Here is a 22,857-nt window from a genome sequence, read left to right as displayed (position 1 = left end):
GTGAACCATTGGTGCTTTGAAATTCAACTTAACCAGGTGAAACTCTGGTGGCCAGGGCAGGTGGTACAGGACCATCGAGGCAAGAAGGCTGGGACCGGGAGCAGGGGAATGGGGATCTGGACGGGTGACAGTGCCTGGAGCAAGAGCAGGAGGAGCCCACCCTGAGGACAGCCACCCACTGCACACAGGCTGGGAGACCGGACACGGAAAGAGGGGGTGGTCTGGGAGGGCAGGGGAGGGGTTCAGGGAGCCAATGAACACAGGGCAGAGAAGAATTTGTTGGGGGCAGCAGCCTGGAACAGGGGCCTGAGGGGTTCTGGCCAGTCCAGCACTGGTCATCAGAAGTCAGGAGAGGGAGGCCTAGGTCCAGTTCCCTGGGGTCTTCCTGGTTTCCAGGAGATCAACCTGGTTCTACCAAGTTCTACCACCCATGTGGGGTGGAGGATGAGGACAAGGGCACAGATCTCCCAGTGAGAAGGGGGCTGTGGAGGGCAACCCTGAGAGAGGCTCCTTTGGATGAGGGTTGGGGGGCTGCAAGAGCAGGGTCTCCTAGCCCTGGGCATCAGGTCTGAGGGGACTCGAATCTCCTGAAACCAGAACCAAGTGGCTGCCCCAGAACTGCCCCCTCCCGGAGGGGGGGGGCACAGAGGCCCATTGTTTTCTGAGCTCAACCAGCCGGCACTGCCCTCCCCTTAGCTTGCCCCTGTCCCTGCCAAGGTGCCAGGGAAGGTGGCCAGGGCAGCCAGTTGAGCAGGTTTCCAAAGCTAGGTCTGGGGAGGCTGGCCCCCTCTTCCCCAGCCCACCAGGAGCCTAAGCAGACAGGCACAGGCACGGGAGGCTCCTGCGTCCCCTTTCCCTGGGCACCATTGACCTCTCCCAGGACTCTAGAGGGAGCGTGGGGATGGGGTAGGGGAGGGGCAGGGGGACTGTTTGCCATGCGGGCGCTGTGATGTCATTCAATCCTTATGACAACAACCCTGACCTCAGGGTGCTATCTTCACCCATTTCAGAGATAAGGAGGCAGAGGTTTAGTGAGGTTTATGATGGGCCAAGGACCTTAACAGCTACCAAGTGACAGAGCTGGCAGGGTCCCCCTGGGGGTGTAGGTGGGGGACTCAGGCCCCAAGCTGGGCAGAGGGATGGGCAGGAAGGTGGCACATGGTGCCGCCGCCCTCGCCCCATGCTGGCTGCATGCCAAGACACCCGGATCCCGGAGCTGGGTCAGGCAGAGGCCTCCTGAACAAATAACAGGTTGGCAGCCTAGAGAGGTGGTCACGGGACCGGTCCCTGCCCAGGGCACAGCACCTGGGAACCAGGCCACCCATTTACCTGCTGTCTATCCAGCATCTGTCTCCCTTGCTCAGGTGGCCCGAGCCCCACTGTGGCCAAAACCTGACCCTTCCCACCCCCCCGTGGACTTCAGTGTGGACTGACTCCTGCCCTGCACTGGGGTAAGGAGGAGGAGTGACTCTGAGACGACCCGGCCACAGGGCCTCTTCCTGCTGGGCAACAACATCATCTGCTTCCCCAGCCTGGTGCTTTACAGTTTACAAACTGCCTTTGCCATCAACCCTCTCAATAGCTTCCTGAGGAACACAGAGCAGTAACGTTATCTCCATTCTGCCTGGAAGAAAACTGGAGCCTGGATGCAGATCGTGACTTCCAAGCTTCTACCCCGAAGCTCAGCCCTAGCTGCTCTGCCCCTTGCCCACGTCCACGCAGGACACAGCTCCCACTGATGGGCAAGGCTGGGCCAGGGTGACCTTCCCAGCACCCGTCAGCCCATACACGGTATCACAGCCGCCTACGCTTTCTGTCTCTCCTCACTCCCTACATTGACCTCGTTGTCCCTCCCCAGCCTCCGCAGCCCAGGGGGGTCTCCCTTCTCTGAGCTCCAAGCATTCCTTCGCTCACTCACCCACTCGGTCATCCACCCACTCCCCCATCTGCCCTTCATTCCTCTGCTCAGTCATTCATTCAGAACACATGTCCTGAGGTCTGCTCTGGACCGGACAATCGTGCTGGGTGCTGGGATCAGAGTGGGGTGAACCAGGCCTCCCCAGTCTCAAAGCAGAGCCCCAGAGATACCTGCCTGGACTGTTCCTGAGGCACCTCTGGCTTCACTGCCTAGACAGTGAGCCCCCCAGCGCTGAGGCCTTGCTTAATCCTTTCCTCCCGCTCTGCACCAGCCCTAGCGGGGGCTGGGGTTGCTGTCTCATAGGCTGCAGGCCAGTCTGGTGAGCAGAAGTCCCTGCCTCTTACAACTCCCCAGGCGGGGTGACCGCCCAGGCCAAGGCAAAACCCCCACGGGGATAGACAAAGTCACCATCTCCTAACCAAAGGTGACATGGAGAAGCCCTAGCTCTGCCCCTAGATCACAGTGTGTGCAGGATTAAGTCACCATAACCTCTCCAAGCCTCAGTTTCTCTACTAAAAATTGGGTCTCAGGCCGGCTCTCCCATCCTACAGAGGGCGAATGGGAGGATGAGAAAGTGGAAACTGGGTCCACCGAGGATTGGTTGGAAGCAGAGCCCTGGAGGAGAGCTTTCCCAGTGGAGGGGACCTTAGACTCTTCTAAGTCGCTTCTTTTCTCTGAGCCTCAGTTTCCTCAGCTACAAAATGAGACAGTAACACCAACTCTGCAGGGTTGTTGTGTGGAATAAATTAGGTATTATATGGACAACCTGACTAGCCTAGAGCTGAGGACACAGTAGGTGCTCAATAAATTACAGACTCCTGCCTGGAGAGGCAGTGTAGCGTCAGTGTGGGCTCTGGAGCCAGATCCTTGAGTGCGAATCCTAACTCTGCCACATAACAGCTGTGTGACCTTGGACAAGTTACTTAACCACTATGAACCTCAGCTTCCTCATCTATAAAATGGGGATAGCAGTGCTGACCTCTGAGGGTTAAATGAGTTCATTGGTGTAAAGTGCTTAACATTCACCATGAGCATTTCTTGGCCTTCCCTTCTCTTCCTTCCTTTCTTCCTTCCTCTGTAGGTGCCTGAGGACTGAGACAAGACTCCTAGGTGGAAGTTGTGAGAAGGTAGAAACGATGGGACAAACACAGCTGCCCAAGAGTAAAGCAACCTAGGCAGGGCACGGTGGCTCATGCCTATAATCCCAGCACTCTGGGAGGCCGAGGCAGGCGGATCACCTGAGGTCGGGAGTTTGAGACCAGCCTGACCAATATGTAGAAATCCCATCTCTACTAAAAATACAAAAATTAGCCGGGTGTGGTGGCACATGCCTGTAATCCCAGCTACCTGGGAGGCTGAGGCAGGAGAATCACTTGAACCCGGGAGACGGAGGTTGCAATGAGCCAAGATCATGCCATTGCACTCCAGCCTGGGCAACAAGAGCAAAATTCCATCTCAAATGAGAAAGAAAGAAAGAGAGAGAGAGAAAGAAAGAAAGGAAAGAAAGAAAGAAAGAAAGAAAGAAAGAAAGAAAGAAAGAAAGAAAGAAAGAAAAAGAAAGAGAGAGAAAGAGAAAGAAAGAAAGAAAGAAAGAAAGAAAGAAAGAAAGAAAGAAAGACAGAAGAAAGAAAAAGAAAGAGGAAGAAGAAGGAGGAGGAGGGAAAAGGAAGGAAAGAAGGAAGGAAGGAAGGAAGAAAGGAAGGAGGGAGGGAGGGAAGGAAGGAAGGAGGGAAGGAAGGAAGGAAGGAGGGAAGGAAGGAAGGAAGGGAGGGAGGGAGGGAAGGAGGGAGGAAGGGAAAGCAACCTGAGCAACCTGCCATGTGAGGTACTGAGCTCTGCATCAAGCAAAGGCAGAGTGAGCTTCTCAGAGGTGCCGCCAGGGAGATCTGAAGGTGTGGGAACGGGAGGAGCGGTGGGGGGTTTGACTAGAGGACCTCAAGGAGCCCCTCACATTTGAAATTCTTTTTTTTTTTTTTTTTGGTGGTGGGTAGGGGCAGGGTCTCACTTTGTCGCCCAGGGTGGAGTGCAGTGGTGAGATCTCAGCTCATTCCAACTTCTGCCTCCTGGGCTCCAGTGAGCCTCCCACCTCAGCCTCCCAAGTAGCTGGGACCACAGGTGCATGCCACCACATCTGGCTAATTTTTTTTTTTTGTAGAGACAGGGTTTCACCATGTTGCCCAGGCTGGTCTGAACTCCTGGATCCAAGTGATCCACCCACCTCAGCCTCCCAAAGTGCTGGAATTACAGGAGTGAGCCACTGCACCCAGCCCCAAATCTGGAATTCTTTGCCTCTTGATGACTCTAAGATCCCTGTGACTGAGGGCAGAGGCAATGGATGTTAAAATGTGCATATTCTTTGGTCCAGCAACCCCATTTCTAGGCATTTATTCTCCAGAAATATAACACAAATGCATAAAGATATATGAACAAAAAACAGTCACGAAGCAGGGTTTGCAACCACAAACATCTGGACACCAATGTCCATTACAAGGAGATTAGTTAAATATATCAAACCATGGAATACTATACAGCAATGACAAAGAAGGTCTTTAGTCTTGATGGAAAAGGGGGTTTGAGGCGTATTGTTAAGTGAATAAAGCGGGTTGCACACAACAAAAATCTCATTTGTAAAAATTTAAAATTACATGTCAAAGTTTACATGGCTGGCCGGGTGTGGTGGCTCACACCTATAATGTCAGCACTTTGGGAGGCCAAGTCAGGTGGATCACTTGAGGTCAGGAGTTTCAGACCAGCCTGACCAACATGGTGAAACCCCATCTCTATTAAAAATACAAAATTAGCCAGACATGGTAGTGCACGCTTGTAATCCCAGCTACTCAAGAGGCTGAGGCAGGAGAATCGCTTGAACCCAGGAGGCAGCGGTTGCAGTGAACCAAGATTGCAACACCGCACTCCAGCCTGGGCGACAGAGCAAGACTGTCTCAAAAAAAAAAAAAAAAAAAAAGAGAAAAGGGGCTTGCTGCATGTGGGACCCTGAGGCCCAACAGCCCTCAGAATTTTGAGTGGGATGAAGCCCAGTTGGGCTGTGTCTGTCTGTCCATCCTCTCTCTCTTTAAACAAAAACGAAAACAAAAACAAAGTTTACATGGCTTATCTCTGAGAAGCAGGACCACTAGGAACTTCTGCCTTCTGTGGCAACTACTTTTCTGCACAGTTTGGATGTCTATAATGAACACTTAGTATTTGTGTAATCAGAAAAAAATTAAAGATTTTAGAGAGCTGAGCACTCACTATGACTCAGCTCTCTGAGCACCTGACTGCTTTACCCTTTTCCATCACCTTGAGAGGGAGGTATGACTCACCCCTTATTCCAAGGGGGAGAAGCTGACATGAAAAGAGACTAAACACCATGACCAATGTCCCCGAGCCAGGCATCACAGAGCTGGGTTGTACCCCCATTCTGGCTGGCTCCCAAGCCCACACTCTTTCCCCTACATTAGGCATTAGACAACCTGCTCCGAGGGTCAGGGAAGAGCAGAGGCAGCACAGAAGTGGCCAGGCAGCTGGGCCCAGGGATGTACCCTGGGACTTCAGCTGTCACGTCCTGCAAGCCAGGCCAGCCGGGTTAGCATGTGTGGGGACAGAGCCGTCTACCTCATTTGTAAATGCAAATGTAGGCTCTGCTCCTAGCGCGGGCTCCACGCCCTGAGCTGCCCCAGGCTGGCAGGTGCCCAGCCCCACCCCTGGCACTACCCCCAGAAGCCTCAGGGTCACCAGGCAGGTGGGCACGTGCTAGCCCAGGCCCTTCCCTAGAGCTCTAAATAACTTTCTGTGTTGATCAACCTGTTTGTGGATGGATTTGGCATTGAAGGTCACTTGTCACCTTCTCAGTGACAGCCTGGAAAGGTGACAATCACACCTGAGTGTGTCTGAGTCTGGATGGGCCAGAGAACAAGACCTGGAAGTCAGACGGACCTGAGTTCAAATCCTGCCTGCGCCAAGCTCTAGCTGTGTGGCCTAGGGAGCGTCCCTTCACCTCTCTGAGCCTCTGTTTCCTCGGCTATAAAATGGTGTTGAGAATTTCTCCCTGCAGGGCTGCTGAGAGCATTAAATGAGAGAACGCATGTGAAAGTACCCCCTAAGCTAGAAGCCACCTTGCACGTGGAGAGGAGCGTTATGACCTCACCCGTGTGGGGGCAGGCGGGGGGCACGGGCACATCTGTGCGGATGTGGAGTGAGCAAGGATCCACCCTGGCTGGACCAGAGGGCCCTGCCTCACAGACTCAGCTGGTGGGCGGGGCAGCTGTCTGACACTTTTCCTGGGAGTCGGCGGCACCGGTTGTTCCGCAGCTCTGCCTGGTGGTGAGAGAGGGTGTGTGTGACTCTGTGGGTGAGAATGGAGATGGGAGGCCCCAGCAGGAGCGTGAATGGGTGTGGGAGGGAAAGCGCTTGTGTCGCATGTTTGGATCTGATCACACCACCCACCTGCCTAGAAGGCCCCAATGGCTTCCCGCTGCGAGCAGGATCCAGACGCCCGCCTCACGTGGCCCACGAGGCCCTGCGTGTCTGCTCCCCATCCCCTGCCCCCCCTCCCACCCGCCCACTGTCTCTGGCCTCATCCAGGGCCTCTTTCCTCCTTCCCCAGACTCCTTTCCGCTCCTCAAACCCGAGGTGCTCCTTCCCACCTCCAGGCCACTGCACATGCTGTGCCCCCTGCCTGTTACCCCCTTCCCCTCCGCCTGGATCACATTTCAGGTGCTCTGTCTGTATTCAGTCTTCCAGAGCCCCCTCCCCAGACCAGGAGAAGCTGCTCCCAACCCGACCAGCTTTCCCAGAAGCCTGTCCTGGGCCTTCATGGACTTACCTGTTGCATTTGCACATTTCATGGTGTGACCATTTAGCCACTGTCAGTCTCTCCTGCTAGAAATGGGGTTTCTTCAGGTCATGCCTGGGTCTGTTTGGGTCTGATCTGCTGCATGAATGAATGTGTATGTCTGTGCCTCTATGTTCATGCTGAAGCTGTCTCTACAAGGGTCAAGTCTATGAGTGTGAGTAGGGAAATACGTGTGTGTGTACATGTAATGGGTCATCTCAAAGAACCTTTCCTCGGCCTGCAGGCAGGTGGGCTGGGAAAGGCCAAGGCAACCTGGGGCCAGTGCCCAGGCTGGCTGGGGTGAGGGAGAACAAGCACCAGTTCCCTTGCTCCCCACTAAAATAGGTCCAGGGTCTTTGCGCCAGGTAGGTCCAGTCAGGTGGGCTCCAGGCTGGAGGCCTGGCTCTGCCCTGCAGTGAGCTCCACTCCTGCCTGCTCCTACAGGTTGGAGCCCAGCCTCCTGCCTGCACAGCCCAGCTCACTTGAGACTCAAGCCAAGCCTGGTCTTCCATGGCTGCCCACACTCCCCACCACCCCACAGGGCCTGCCTTGTGGGCAGCAGTTATTTTTTGTGTGTGTGTGGGATGGAGTCTTGCTCTGTCGGCCAGGCTGGAGTGCAGTGGTGTGATCTCGGCTCATGGTAATCTCCACCTCCCGGGTTCAAGCGATTCTCCTGCCTCAGTCTCCTGAGTAGCTGGGATCACAGGCATGCACCACCACACCCAGCTAATTTTTTTTTTTTTTTTTTTTTTTGTATTTTTAGTAAAGATAGGGTTTCACCATGTTGGCCAGGCTGGTCTCAAACTCCTGACCTCAGGTGATCCACCCGCCTTGACCTCCCCAGAGTGCTAGGATTACAGGCATGAGCCACCACACCTGACTGGGGAGCAGCTCCTGATCTGAAAGAAATGGGCTTCCAGCCTCTCTGCCTTCTCAGCCACCTCCACCTGCTGCCAGAAGATGATCTGGAATGTTCCAGCTTTGGGGTGGGGGAAGGAGTCCTATTCCTGCCCCTAATCCTTTACACTTTCTCTGCCCTCTGCCTGGATTACCCTTCCCACAGCCAGCTCCTTCCCGTTCAGGCCTCAGAGAGGCCCCTCCCTGATACCCATGGCAAAGCCAGGCCTTGCACCCACCCTATCCGTACTACACATCACCCATCTGAAGCTACCTTAGCTGTCTGTCTCCTGCACTGGAGGATAACGTGCGTGAAGCAGGGACCGTGTCTGTCAGGTTCACTGCTGCATCCCGAATTCTTAGACTAGTCACCTGGCATGTGGTAGGAACTCCGTAAGTATTTGTTGAATTAACGAATGGCTAATGGAAGCCTTGAAAGAGCCCATGAGGTGAACATTGCCCGTTTGCAGGCATGGAAACTGAGGTTCAGAGAGGTTAAGTCTCTAGCCCAATGTCACACAGCAAACAGCTGGACCAGGTCAAACTTAGGGACAAGCTAACTCCACTAGAACCCCAGCACATCAGAGTGTATCACAGCCAATCTTCCCATTTCATAGGTATGAAAATGAGCCTCCAAGAGGGAGGGTGATGTTTCTCTAGGTCACTTGGGTCCAAGGCACGTGTTTCTTCCCTCCTGCAGCACGGGGTCAGAAACAGCTGCATTGTTACACCGGCCGGCCCTTTAAAAGCACCTCCTTGCTGCCTCTCACTCACCGTGAGGCAAGGGCCATGAACACCCCCACTGCACAAAGGAACGAGCCAAGGCTCAGCAAGGTGAGGGACTCCTCAAGGTCACCAGCCAGGACCTGGCACCAGGCCCATCAGACTCTAAAGCCAGTGTTCTCAGGGCCAGTGCCTAAGGCCAGTGCCCATGGCTGGGGTGTACAGTTACGTGTAGGCAGGCAGGTCACCCCCTGGCAGGCAGCAAGCTTCCAGAGGACAGAGTCTACACACCAAGCGTAATTCCGCGCCCACTGCAGGCGCAGCAGGTAACCATGACCACGATGACAGCAGTAACCGCAATAGCTGGCATCAATGGAGTACGTGCTCTGTGCCAGGCCCTGGTTTCAGGCCTTGGCACCCATTATCTCATTTAATCCCCACACCAGTCTTCCAGGTAGTACTTTTATTGCCCTCATTTTACAGGTGAGGAAACTGAGATCCAGAGAAGTCACCCAGCCAGCTGGTGGCCGAGAGAGCATCTGCAGCCCCAGCCCAGACTCTGGCTCCAGGGCTTCCACAGCCCTGCACTAAGAGCACAGTCAGGGCCTCCCTGAGCTGCGGACTGACTCAGTCTCACACAGCAGCTCCTTGGAGCAGGGAGGAGGATGGGCGACTGGCACCCTAGCAGGCCTCTTCCCTAGCAGGCTCGGGGGTTCAGAGCCTTCCAGCGTAGCCCACAGAAGTCCCAGCGGGGCCTGCAGGGACATGATCTGGTGGCTGCCTCTCTTCCCTTCACCTGTCAGGCCCAACTTAGTCTTGCATCCAGCACGTGCCACCACACGCTCTTTTCCTCCACATTGCTGACCTGCTACCTCCTGTCCCTGGAACATTCTTGTACAGTGCACCTCCCTTCCCCACTACACACACACACACACACACACACACACACACGCTGCCACTTGGCCCAGTTCAACTTTTGTTTTTTTTTTTTTTTTTTTGAGACGGAGTCTCGCTCTGTTGCCCAGGCCGGAGTGCAGTGGCACGATCTCGGCTCACTGCAAGCTCCACCTCCTGAGTTTACGCCATTCTCCTGCCTCAGCCTCCCAAGTAGCTGGGACTACAGGCGCCCGCCACCACGCCTGGCTAATTTTTTTGTGTTTTTTAGTAGAGACGGGGTTTCACCGTGTTAGCCAGGATGGTCTCGATCTCCTGACCTTGTGATCCACCCGCCTCGGCCTCCCAAAGTGCTGGGATTACAGGCGTGAGCCACTGCGCCCGGCCCACTTCGACTTTTGAGTCACCTCCTCCAGGAAGCCTTCCTTGATTCCCAGATGCGGGCAGGAGTCCCTTCTCTGAGCTCTCAGCAACCCTCACATCTCCCTAGTCAGTGCATGTCATTCCCATCAAATCACCTCGTTCCTTATGACCCTCTCTAGACTCTGAACCCCAGAAGAAGTGGCCTCATCTATCTTCTCCACCACCATGTCCCCAGTGCCCAGCATAGGGTTTGGCCCTAGGAGGGTGTCCCCATACTAAATGCTTGTTGAATTAGTTTGCTGAATGAATTTTGGGGAAGATCCTGAACTCAGAAGACCTTTCCAGGATCTGGGCTATCAGAAAATCCCCTCTGAGGCTGGGCGCGGTGGCTCACGCCTGTAATCCTAGCACTTTGGGAGGCCGAGGCAGGCGGATCATGAGGTCAGGAGTTCGAGACCAGCCTGACCAACATGGTGAAACCCCGTCTCTACTAAAAATACAAAAATTAGCTGGGCATGGTGGCACGCACCTGTAATCCCAGCTACTCAGGAGGCTGAGGCAGGAGAATGCTTGAACCTGGGAGGCGGAGGTTGCCGTGAGCCAAGATCGTGCCACTGCACTCCAGCCTGGGCAAGACAGCAATACTCCGTCTCAAAAAAAAAAAAAAAGAAAAAAAGAAAATCCCCTCCTTAGCCATCTACTCAGCCTGTGGCCACCACAGTGCCTAAAATTCTATCACTAGAGAATCTCTCTTTGGATGAATGAGTCTTTCCTCTCAAAATGCAAATGCTTAGTTAGAAGGAAGAACATCCCCCTGCGCATACACTCTGCTCTCATTTCATTCGAAGCAATACTGTTTCCATTGCTATGGACAATCTGAGGTTCAGAGAGGCAGAGTAGATGGGGTAAGGCCACACAGCAAGTGAGTGGAAGTGGAACTGGGTATTTGAACTCAAGTCTACCTAACAGAACTCAAATATTCCCACGCATCTCAGACAAATAGACCAGAGTTTGAGCATCACCAGGAGAGAGGGGCACACAGGGCCAACCAGACCAGGGACCTCAGGGCTGCAACAGTCCCCTCTTCATGATGCTGAGGATAGACGTGGGATAGCAGGGGACCCACTTCTCAAGATCACACAGTCAAACAGTGGCAGTCCCAGAGCCACAACGCATGTGGAGGGGATTTTCTCTTGTCTCCTGAAGCTATAGGGGATCCTTCCTGGAAGTGGGGGGTCTCTCGGGCACTAGGCTCATCCCTGCCTCAGAGCCTTTGCACCTGCTGCTCCCTCTGTCTGGACACCCTGCCAGCTCCATGGCCAGCTCCTCTCATCCTTCAGGTTTTGGTTCGAACACCCCCTCTTCAGAAAGGCTTTCCAGGACCCCTTCATTTTCCAGCCATACAGCACAGGGTGACAGGCAAACTGGAGCCTGGCTACTTAAGCTCCAATCTCAGCCTTGCCAAGGGATCTTGAACAGGTTACTTAACCTCTCTTTGCCTCAGCCTCTCTAGCCCTAAACCAGGGTTCATAACGGTCTTGCCTCACAGGGCTGTTGTGAAGATCAAACCCATGAACATGGGCAAAGTGCTCTGAAACACAGCCCGGCACGCGCTCAGCTCTCGGCAAGGACCAGCTCTTGTTAGCATGTAGCCTTGCTTTGAAATCCAGTGGACCCGGCCAGGCGCGGTGGCTCACGTCTATAATCCCAGCACTTTGGGAGGCTGAGGCGGGTGGATCACAAGGTCAGGAGCTCGAGACCAGCCTGGCCAAGATGGTGAAACCCCATCTCTACTAAAAATACACGAAAAAATTAGCTGGGCATGGTGGCGGGCGCCTGTAATCCTAGCTACTCAGGAGGCTGAGGCAGAGAATTGCTTGAACTCGGGAGGTGGAGGTTGCAGTGAGTCACTTCAACCCAGCCTGGGTAACAGAGTGAGACCCTGTCTCAAAAAAAAATAAAGAAAGAAAAGAAAAGAAAAGAAAGAAAGCAAGCAAGAAAGAAAGCAAGCAAGAAAGAAAGAAAGAAAGAAAGAAAGAAAGAAAGAAAGAAAGAAAGAAAGAAAGAAAGAAAGAAATTCAGTGTACCCATCAGAGGTTGTTTCCTTGCCTATTTACTTATAGTCTGCCTCTGCCTTTCCCAATTTTACAGATGAGGAAATCCAGGCTCAGTGAGGTGAAATACTGCCCAGACCAAGCTCTCTGAGGATAGGGGCTAGGTCTGTCTCATTTTCTGCTGAATCTGCAGTAACTAAAACTATGCCTGGCCTACAGTAGGTGTTCAGTGGTTACTGTGGCTGGATGAATAAATGATGAACAAATGACCACAGCTCTATCGCTCTGAGGCTCTGTACAGTCAGGAGCTTGGGCATCTAAGATTCTATTTCAGCCCACCTCTGCCCACTCTGGTCCCAAATGACCCCCAGCTCAATCGAAGTCTCAGCCTCTCTTAGAAGTGGCTGCCAGGGGCTGGGCATGGTGGCTCATGCTTGTAATCCTAGCACTTTGGGAGGCTGAGGGAGGAGGATCACTTGAGCCCAGGAGGTCGAGGCTGCAGTGAGCTGAGATTGCCTCACTGCACTCCAGCCTGGGTGACAGAGTGAGACCCTGTCTCAAAAAATAAAAATAAAAATAAAAATAAAATAAAGAGAAGTGGCTGCTAGGATATCCAGGCTAATGAGCTGGGGACCAGCATCCATGCCCTTGTCCCCAGTAGAACCCCCTCGCCCTGGCTTGGCAAAGGGGATGAGGCAGGAGGCCTTGGCATTTGCCTTGGGAGATCCCTGCCCAGAGGTATAGTGGCGGCCATGGGCTCAGGAAGCAGCTGCTAGCTCCCCCATCCCATGCACGGCCAGCTGCCCGTCGGGGGTCTGCCCACCAGATGCATAATAGATGAGGAGGCCCAGCGGGCTGTGCCTGCTTGGCATTTCAGAGCCACTAATGAGGCCAGCCTCGTGCTTCCTGCAGCAGCACACAGGCCCCAGGGCCTCTGGCTCAGTGATTGCCATAAGGAGTCACCTGAGGACAGGGCCACACACCCCAGCCTACCACTCAGCACAAGCAGCATGCAGGAGATCGACGGCTAAAGGCATGGGCTCAGAGTGGCACTGCTGTCAGTCTTGGTTCACGCCTCACTGACTGCATGCCCCTGGGCCACTGCTTCCTCTCTCTGAGCCTCGGTTTCCTCATCTGTAAAGTAAGGGATGAACTGTAAGGCTGGTGTCAGGATGGAATGAAATTATTCAGGGGAAGTGCTGGGCCCAGGGCCTGGGATACAGGAAGTCCTCCATATGTGGGGAGCAACTGGTACCAATTCTGTCAAGAGGAAACATCTCAGCACCCAGACGGGCCTTCCCAGCAGGACATATGGACTGAGCAGTGACTCCCGTTTGGGTGGCATTCAGGGCTACATCACTCCCCGCTCCTCCCTTAACTCATAACCAAGACCTTCCCCATTTCTGCAGCTTCACTGTCTCTGACGAAGGTCCCTTCCTCTGCAGAAGAGCTGGATTCAAATCCAGCCTTCACCAGCTGTGACTTTGAGCCAGAGCCTTCACCACTCTCAGTCCTGGTTTTGGCCTCTCAACTGGGAACAACAGGCCAAATTGCAGGACCAATGCCATGCTTTAATGAGACCTCCAGAGTAAAATGCCTGGCACACTGTCAGCTCTTAATCCTTTCTGGGTTCTGCCTCCACCTCCCAGGCTTCTAGTTTTAAGGCCAAAGTTGACTCTCCTTTTCCCAGAGGTATTTTCAGAACCCTCCTGCCTTGTGCAAGTCCACTTGACCATTCCTCTACCCTGACACCGCCCCACCTCCCACCATCCATTTGAATACACTTTAAATGTCCAGCCCCCATTCTAGGATATCTGGGTCCCTTAGGGCTGCAGACTCAGAGTCACCCACTGTCCCACTGGCTCCCAACCCTCACACTGGGCCTCCTTCCTCACGCATCTGCACACCTACTCTGAGGTCCTCTACTGCAGACAACCTGCTGAGAGGGGTTAGGGATGTGTAAGGGAACTCAGCCATGATCACATCTGGCCTCTACCAGGACTCACTGCTCCTTTAATCCAAGTCCTAACCTCTTAATCCTGTTTTGTAAAGGGGTGGGGGAAAATCACCTCTTCCAGGAAGCCTTCCCAGCCTACTGACAAGGTTTTACTTATTCCCCTCCCTGAACACACTCAATTCAATTCCACAAGCAGTAAGCATTTATGGGCATGGTAGTTGCACAAGACCATGTGGAGGACAGAGACATGAGAAAAGTACAGCCTGGCCTTTATGGGAGAAAGTGGGGCCAAGTTGAGCTCAAATGTGACTCAATGGGAGGCCGAGGTGGGAGGATCACTTGAGCTCAGGAGTTCGAGACCAGACTGGCCAACATAGTGAGACCTTGTCTCTACTAAAAATACAAAAATAATTACCCAGGAGTGATGGCATGCACCTGTGGTCCCAGCTACTCAGGAGGCTGAGGCAAGAGATTTCACTTGAACCTAGGAGGTAGAGGTTGCAGTAAGCCGAGATTGCACCACTACACTAGGGCCTGGGCGACAGAGTGAGACCCTGTCTCCAAAAAAAAGAAAAAGCGATCAAGCACCTCTCCTTTCAAGGAGTTCAGAGCCTGCTTTGCACTGCAGGGTTATGTGAACACATGCAGCTCACCTGAAGTCAACTCCCGGAAATGCCCTATTCAACAAGCACATGTTGAGCAGCAAGTGCGGCCCAGAGAGGGAAAATGACTTGCCAAAGTCACACAACTAGAATGTGGCAGAGGCAGATTCAAGTCCACACCTGTCAGACTCTGAAGTCCATGCTCTTTCCCCTACCCCAGGAACATTCACGAATGCGTGCTCTATAGCAGCAGGGGAGGCATTCTAAAGAGGGAATGGGGGTGTGGGGATCAAGAAAGAAAACCCCCAACAAATGGTGACAAAAGTGGGCTGGAGGTGTGGCGAGGGCCTGTGGAAATGGAAGTGGAGGGACATCAAGGGGAGGTGATGCTAACTGGGGCCATGTTCCCGTTATCAGAAATACAGAGCACAGGAGAAGCAAGCCCCAAACTAGAAAAGGAGGTGGAGACAGCTCTTGAGTGCCAGGAGATCATGATTAATGGTCAAAATGGCCACCACTGACGCATGGGCTGGAGTTAAGTGATGGCCTTTGGCAGCTGGGAAGGGAGGGCCTAGGGTTAGTACCTTGGACAGCGGCTCCAGCTAGGAGGGCACGGGCAAGGCATTTTGGCTAACGGGGCGTGTCCTGGGGAATGGCTGATCTTTACTTGATAGATGGGTCAACTGAAGCCCAGAGAGGGGATGGGACTCACCCAAAGTCACACAGCTGGCCAGTTACAATCAGTCCTGGGCCTTCGTCTCTAACTCTTGGCTTAGGGCTCTCTGGGGTGGGCCTTCTGGGTGGCCCGTCTCTGAGTCTTCCCGCAAGTGCATCCTTCGTTCAGACCCTCCCTGTGGCCTGGTGGCCCTGGTACAGAGTAGGTAAGGTTTTGGGCTCTGCACAGAGTCTGGAAGATCAAGGTTCAAATCCCAACTGCTTGTGGGACCTTGGGCAACTCATTTCCCCACTCCAGGCTTCATTGTTCTTATCTGTAATTAGAGATAATAGTCCCTAACTCTGAGGTGTGGTCAGAGTTACATGAGATAACACATGTCAGGCATCTACTACAGTACCCAGTGCATAGCAGGTGCCCAACAAGTGGCAGTTGTCAGTGGTGTTATTACTGAACTCCCTGAAGGAAAGGATGGCATCTTCCTCACCTCTGCTTCTATCCCCGCTCAGTCTGCCCCTGCTCTGAGCACAGCACACCATCTTGCAGAAGGAGGGGCTCAACTGGACTAGGCACACTAGCAGGAGATGATACCCAGAAAGGGAGAGGAAGCAGCCTGAGGTTGCATGGAGAGCATGAAAGGGAAATAGAAAGGCAGGCTGGGAGCTTAGCTGAGGCACCCTGTGTGCCTCCCACCCCAGGCCTGGCTTCCCAGGAGGGCTCTGCGGGGACAATGGTGCCAGATGGGAGCCGCCCAGCAGTTGGGGGGTACTGCAGGACCCACGGACCCCAGGAAGCCCTGAGCAGGGGCAGGAAGCAGCCAGAGCCGTCAGGGGGCTCTCCTGCTGGAGGTGAAGCAGCAGCAGGAGCAGCCAGCCAGGCCCACATGATGCTGATGCCAGGGAAGCGGGAGGCACCTGCCTGCCGGGGCATCGGGGTGCCACGGTGTATCCCGAGGTGAGGCTGCACCTCTACCCATTGCCTCTTGGTGTTGAGAAGCTGCACACACAGTTGCCTCGTTCCCTCCTCTTCCAAAGAGAGGGCAGCCCCAGACACAGGAAATATGGGAGGAAGGGGTTCTGAGGGCTGTCGGGGGGAGTAACTAGAGGATTTGGGGTCAGTAAAGGCTAAGGGAACCCCAGCCCAGCAAGGGGCCACCCTGAGGTGGGAAGAAATAGAGAAGAAAAAAAGGAAGGAAGCATTTAAGCAAAAAGGGCCTAAAATATGCCAGGGCCAGTTTTTGTTTTTGTTCTTTTTACTTTACACTCTATGAATGGGCATTTTAATCCCTATTTCACAGATGAGAAAATTGAGGTTCAGAGACGTTAAGGAATTGCTGAAGTTCACACAGGCAGTGGCAGAGTGAAGATGTAAACCTGCTTTGCTTGCCTCCAAGGCTCTCTAAAAAAGTACTCTGGGGACAGACCTAGTAAGAGGGTCTGCCCACCCCCTTGCCCTGAGAGGATGGTTGGAGGCTTGGTAAGGTCTGGCCTGGCATCGCAGGGGTAGGAATGGATTGGGGGTATCTGCAGGGACCAGCCAAGGCAACCCAGGCCCTCCTGAGAGTCCCCAGTACTCACCATACACTCCGGCGAGAGGTGAAGGACTTGTCCACCCTGAAACACAATAAGAGGGGCCATAGGTGAGGGGACATCCCTTCTCACCAGCTTGGCCCAGCATATCAGACCCACCTGCACTGCACCACCCTCCCAGAGGGGCTGGAGAAGGTCCTGTTTCTAAGGATGCCTGAGGCAGTCACTATCACCCTTAGGCTGCAGTCGCCTGACTGTCAGATTAGGGACATGGGAAGGCATGGGGGTTAAAGAGCCAGGAAAAGAGGCAGGACTGGGGGCAGTGGGGCAGGGGGCAGGGCTGTGGGGTGTTAGCAGGGGTGGGGGGACAGGTGGAGTAGGACAGTGACTACAGCAGTTTGGATCATGGCAAGGATGTAGGGGTGTGGCTGGGTTTAGCTTAGAGCCTTTCCAGGCAGGATGGAAGTTTGCTGGATATCTATGGTTTATGGTGGGCAGAAAGAACATCACCCCCAAGGCCCGTAGCCTGCCTCAATCCTGAAACTGTTCACTCATATCCACCCAGGAAGAAAATGTCTGCGAATCTGGGAGGAGATCTAGGAGGAGCTTCCCCCCACCCTCACCCCAACAGACATACCCTGCTTCCTAAGACTTTAGGGGTACCCCAGACTTTGTCTCCCCCAAATCCACCCAGATCCAGCCCCAGGACGCATGTGTGGGTAGCACTCCTGCCCCGTCCCGATTCTCCTACTGCCCTCTGAGGGCACCTTGGTGCCGCTGGGGGCAGGGGCTGAGCAGCTGTTGGGACAACAAACAACTCGCCTCTTGCCCAGAGGTAAGAAGGCGATGAGGAGGGAGTCCAGCCCAACTCTGCCAGCGAGAGGACGTCCTCTGGAGGGCAGGGCTGGGGGCTCCCAGGGACAGCTGATGGAGAAGGCCGACTCTGCAGACAGTGAGGTCAGAGAAGCCAGGACTTGCCCAAGGTCACAGAACAGGACCCAGCCTGGGAGCTGCCCCTCTGTTGGCTGGCCAGGAAACTCAGGGCCTAGCCCAGGCTCCTCTCATCACCTGATAGCTAGCAAGACCCCAGATGGAGGGGAAGCCTCTGGCCTCCCACCCCACCCTGCCCTCTGCTGGGGTCACCTCAGAAGTTGAGCGTCCACAAGGGGAAGGCAGCTCAGACACAATCCCCATAGCTCAGAGAACACTGACCATGCGCACACACAAGCCCCAGCGCTCCACACCCCAAGGTGGGTCCCATGGGTCCCTCTGACCACTGGGAGGCAGGGCCTGGTGAAGGTCATGGAGCCGCTTGTCTGGCTGGGCAGGGGCTCTGAGCCCACTCTGTCTAACCCATCTTCCCTCCAATTTGCCAAATCTCCGCAACAGGCATAAATCCCCATCCCACCTCTGCACCCCTTGACCCCAAGATGAACCTGCTGCCACTCTGACCTCCTCCAGGCAGCCAGTGGCCCAGGGAGGAAGAGGTTCCTGAGAGCCAGGATGCAGGAAGGAGGGCAGCCTGGTGCCCAGGGTGGGCAGTGCCTGCTAAGGGCTTCTAGAGTCCCTTTATCCAGAGCCTCATTGAGGGGCCCAACAGCTGCAGAGGCAAGTGGGAGGTCCAGCAGAACCTCCCCCGACCTGCCTGCCCCTACTCCCACATACCTATACATGTGAGCAGTTGCGCACACACACAGGCGGAGTAGCCCCGCAGCCCCAGTCACATGCATAAGCGCCACTATCATGTGCTTAGACACAAACACAGCAGTGTCCACCCTGCACTCACCTCCCCACACATGCACATGGACACGCAATGGGAACACACACAGACACAGAAACACACACACACAAACACACACATGCGCGCCGCAACACGACAGCCATGCGCTCACTGAGGTCAAACGCTCAGCCCCCACAGCAGTCACAGCCCAGGCCCACCCGCCCGAGCGCGAGCACACCCCGCACGGGCTCCCCCCACGCGCGCACACGCACACGCGCGCACGCGCCCCGCCCCGCGCCCTACCCGCCGTAGGCCCCGAAGGTGAAGCTGCGCTTCCGGCCGCTCATGGTGCCGCCGCCGCCGCCCGGCCCGGCCCGCGCGAGCCGGAGCCGCCTTCCCGCGCCCGGGTCACCTTGGCAACGCGGCCGCCCCGCCTCCGCCCCCGCCCCAGCTCGGATACGTCCGCGCCCCAGCGGGCCGCGGTCCAGCTGCCGGGGGCCGCCGGCGCAGAAAGGGCCGCTTGTTCGCGCCGCCCTGGGCCGGTCGGGCGGGGGCTTCGCGGGACTTTCCGAGCCGGGTCCGGCTGGGCGGGGATTGCTGGGCTCGGGGCCCAGGGCAGCCCCTCCCCCACCCCCTTCCCCGCCGCCCCCCGTCCAGGCCGCAGACCCTCTGTTGGGGAGACGCCCTCCTCCCGCCCCCTGGAGCAGCCGCGCTCCTCGGCGGATCTGTCCCCATCATCGCGCGCTGGGAGCTCCCTCCCAGAAGCCTGGGTCTGCAGGGCAGGCATGTCCCGCTCCTCCGTGTCCCTCGAATTTCTCATCTGTAAAGTGGGATTCCTCCCGCCGGCCTCGTAGGACCTGGGCATGACGAAATGAGTTCACGCACGTAAAGCCCTCGGCCCAGGCCTTGGCGTACAGCAGATGCCTAATAAATGCCGGGTACAAGAGTTCCGCAGCGGGGACAGGCGTTCTACCCTTCCCGCGAACGAATGAGTGAATGAACAGAGCCTCCAATAGCCCCTCCTTGCCCACCTGTCTCCCTTTCTCCCAGGAGTCCCCTTCCCCTTTGACCTGGTGAGGAGGAAGAGCAAAGGGGAGGAGTGGAGACGCCCCCCTCCACTCCCCTCTTGAAAAGTCATGCAGCCCAGGTCCCAACCTTTAGAGAGAACTGGGCTCTGAGTTCTGCAATAGGTACCATTCACTCAATAAACACTCCAAGTCCCTCTTCTGCACCCAGCTCGCCCAGAGCTCACGGTCCAGTGCTCTTCCTCAGAGTAAGCTGTTTCCCCCACCCAAGTGGAGCTGTGTCAGCAGACACCGGGTCATTAGCCCCGACCCCAGAGCACACTGCCCTCCACCCCAACACCCACTCTTCCCGCCATAGAGGGAGAGATCATTCCCCCAGGCCCTGCACCCAAGGAGGCCCCCACAGTCTCAAGGTTTGCTATGGGATTTTCTGTTTAAACAAACTGTAGTGCACAGATGCAGCCGGGGATGAGGGAGGAAGGATGACCAAGGGCACAAGGACAGGGCAGCAGGGATTCTGCAGAAGCTTTTCAGGAGCTGCTCCACCTGGGACCCGGGCCTGGGCTTGGTGAGCTCCAGCATCCCCTGGGAAGTGACGAGTCTGGGTACCAGGGTCTACAGTTTGTCTCACCTAGGCAGGGTAAGTGGCGCTGCAGTTTCCCCATTTTAGACACGAAGAAATTGCGATCCTCGCTCACACCGATTACTTCTCTCTTGGGGATCTGCCCTCAGCCCTCTCTTGGCTCCCACCTGGGACCTCTTCTCTGCACATTCTGGTGGGTGCAGAAGCCCTCAAGAGCCCCTTGCAGGGTTCAGAGCCTGGACAGGGCAAACATTATTTCCTCATTCTTAGAACTCTGTCCCTTGGTTTTCAGTCCTCAGAGGAGGGTCTGGGTTCCCCTTGCAAGGTGCTCTGGAGCCTGGACTGGGCCCCTTCTGCTCTGGGCAGTGCTGCAGATTCCTGTGGGGAGGAATCACGCCAGGGCAGGCTCCTGAGGGGTGGGTCCTGAGAGCACTGAAGTTTGCCTAAGAAGGGAGGAACTAACTTCCTTCCTTCCTTCCTTCCTTCCTTCCTTCCTTCCTTCCTTCCTTCCTCCCCCCCTCCCTCCCTCCCTCCCTCCCTCCCTCCCTCCCTCCCTCCTAAGTAGTAGCAGCAACAGTCTCCCTCCCTCCCTCCCTCCTTCTCTCCTTCCTTTCTAAGTAGTAGCAGCAACAGCCTTCCTCCCTCCCTTCCTTCCTTCCTCCCTTCCTCCTTCCTTTCTAAGTAGTAGCAGCAGCAGCAGGGGCTCTCAGAGAGGTGGGAGGCGGTTGGGGCAGAGGACTGAAGAGCTAGGCCTGGGCTATGAGGATGTGCACAGTACTTGGGCTGGGGCCTGGACTCCAGCCACATCTGGGCTGCTGCATCCCCTTCGACATGGACCTATACCTCGCCAGTCTTTTCAGTGGGAATGATTCCTGAGTGGTTTCTGCATGCCCAGTTGGCAGAGTGGCCAAGGGGCTGCCAACGTGCCAAGTTTCCCAGCCAGGCCTGGCCCCCGGGAGGCCCCACTGGTACTGGGACAGTGGGCCCTTGAGAGGGGCCGTGGGGGCTGAAGGGTTCCCACCGAAGACAAAGAGCCCAGTGTGGGCTCCAGCCTCTCTGCTCTGACCAGCTGCAGCTGCCTCATTGGCAAGGGATGGGGGTGGGGGTGGGAGTGGGGGTGGTTAGTGGGGGTCACGTTCCCTTGGCCAGGGTTGCAGCAGGACAGTCCCTGACCAGCTCCTGGTCCCTTGGTGACAGCTGAGTTTAAATGCATCCTGTTAACCTGCAAGACCACTTCCAAGAATTTACCCTGTGCATCATAGCAGGTGAGCCTGTAGATGAGCGGCAAGGACAATGGACACTGAGGCATGTGTTTATATTCTCACCCTTGGAGGCTAAAATCTCAGCTCTCCCACTTGTCACCTGTGTGACCTTGGTCAAGTTACTTAAGCTTCCTGAGCCTCAGTTTTTTCATCTGCAAGATGGGGTTGATGAGGAAAATAACAGGACCTACTTCAAAGGGTTTTGCCAAGGATTAAATAAGTTACTAATGATAAAGCATTGATAATAGTAGAGTATTTGTCACTTAACATGTGTTTGTTAAGTAAAACTTTGCTGGCTGAGCCCGGTGACTCACATCTGTAATCCCAGCACTTTGGGAGGCTGAATAGGGAGGATCACTTGAGACCAGGAGTTGGAGAACAACCTAGGCAACATAGTGAGACCTGTCTCTACAAAAACTCTAAAAATTAGCCAGGTGTGATGGTGCACATATGTAGTCCCAGTGACTTGAGAGGCTGAGGTGGGAAGACTGCTCAAGCCTGGGAGGTTGAGGCTGCAGTGAGCCCTGACTGCACCACTGCACTCCAGCCTGGGTGATAGAGCAAGACCCTGTCTTAAAAAGAAAAGAAAAAAGAAAAAGAAAGGCTAGGCATGGTGGCTCACACCTGTAATCCCAGCACTCTGGGAGGCCAAGTCGGGTAGATCACTTGAAGTCATGAGTTCAACACCAGCCTGGCCAACATGGTGAAATCCCATCTCTACTAAAATACAAAAATCAGCCGGGCATGGTGGTTGGCATCTGTAGTCCCAGCTACTTGGGAGGCTGAGACAGGAAAATCACTTGAACCCAGGAGGTGGAGGTTGCAGTGAGCCAAGATCAGGCCACTGCATTCCACCCTGGGTGACAGAGCAAGACTCTGTCTCAAAAAAAAAAAAAAAAGAAGAAAGAAAAAAAAGTTGTAGCAACATCATTTTTATTAGGCTAAACTATATGAAGTTGCCATTTTTGTAGGGCTAGTAAAGATTTATTAGTAAGAATTCTAAAACTAAATGGCCACCCAGAGGAAATTTGATAAATTATGGCCCATGTATGCCATGCAGTGCCATGCAGCTATGGGACAGACTGGGGAAGATCTGTGTGTGGGCATGTGGAACAGCCTCCAGGACTGACACACACACACAGAGGCAGTGTGACAGGGACCAGGGCTGGACCAGGCTTTGATGCTTCCTAGCTGTGTGATGTCAAACACATTAGTAACATCCCATGACACTGGCCTCACTGGCCCACTGTGATGGGGACATCACTGCTCCACAGTCAGCACGGGATGCTTGCTGACTGGCACTGGGAAGTCACTGCCATCTTTGAAGGAGGTTGAGCCCCCTTCTTCCTTGGCCTCCAGCCTCTTACCTAGAAAACAGTGCCAGGATGCTTTCCAGGGTCCAGGCCCTCCCTCTGAGAGGAAGCCTCCCCTTTGGGCCTCCTAGATTTGTACCTAAGTTGTTCAAACAGCTGCCAGACTGTAGAGGAAGAGAGAAGAGCACCGGGTGGAGGGCTGCAGAGCTGCCTTTCCAAGTTCACCTCTTGTTGAACTCTAGGTGTCCCACCTACCTACCTCCAGCACCCTCTGTCCAGGGAAATGGAAGGGGAGAGGGAGGAGATCAGGGAAGATCTCAGGTCTGGGCTCTAGGTAGGGCTGGTGGAGCCAACTCTTGCCAGGGCCTCCAATAGCCTCCTCCCCTCCCCGAGTCATACTCATTCAGGATATCTGCCCTAGGCCTCTTGGGCAGGATAGGAGGCGTCTGGGCTTCCTGCCCTGGCCCAGGCAGCCTCTTGTGTGGCTTTGCATTAATCAGTTTTCCTCTC

General features: G+C 55.0%; 1 protein-coding gene across 12 annotated transcripts in view; it reads right to left on the bottom strand.

The window, feature by feature from the left end:
• The window catches only part of RAP1GAP (RAP1 GTPase activating protein), a 73,408-nt gene that overhangs the window by 37,270 nt on the left and 13,281 nt on the right, over window positions 1-22,857 (bottom strand). For 10 of the 12 annotated variants that reach the window (XR_010118934.1, XM_055262445.2, XM_055262453.2 and 7 more), the window contains one exon: window positions 16,493-16,528. The exons of 1 other annotated variant lie outside the window; for it this stretch is intronic. Coding sequence is in view for 1 of the 11 variants with exons in the window: in XM_055262446.1 (XP_055118421.1) it covers window positions 16,493-16,528; window positions 18,468-18,511 (80 nt within the window). In the remaining 10 variants the exon portion in view is untranslated. Of the gene's footprint in view, window positions 1-16,492; window positions 16,529-18,467; window positions 18,588-22,857 lie in introns of those variants that run through there. One more of the 12 variants, XM_055262446.1, reaches the window with a different exon arrangement.

The sequence above is a fragment of the Symphalangus syndactylus genome, chromosome 22 (assembly GCF_028878055.3).
Source record: "Symphalangus syndactylus isolate Jambi chromosome 22, NHGRI_mSymSyn1-v2.1_pri, whole genome shotgun sequence".
NCBI lineage: Eukaryota > Metazoa > Chordata > Mammalia > Primates > Hylobatidae > Symphalangus > Symphalangus syndactylus.
This window is presented reverse-complemented; position numbering and strand designations above follow the sequence as displayed.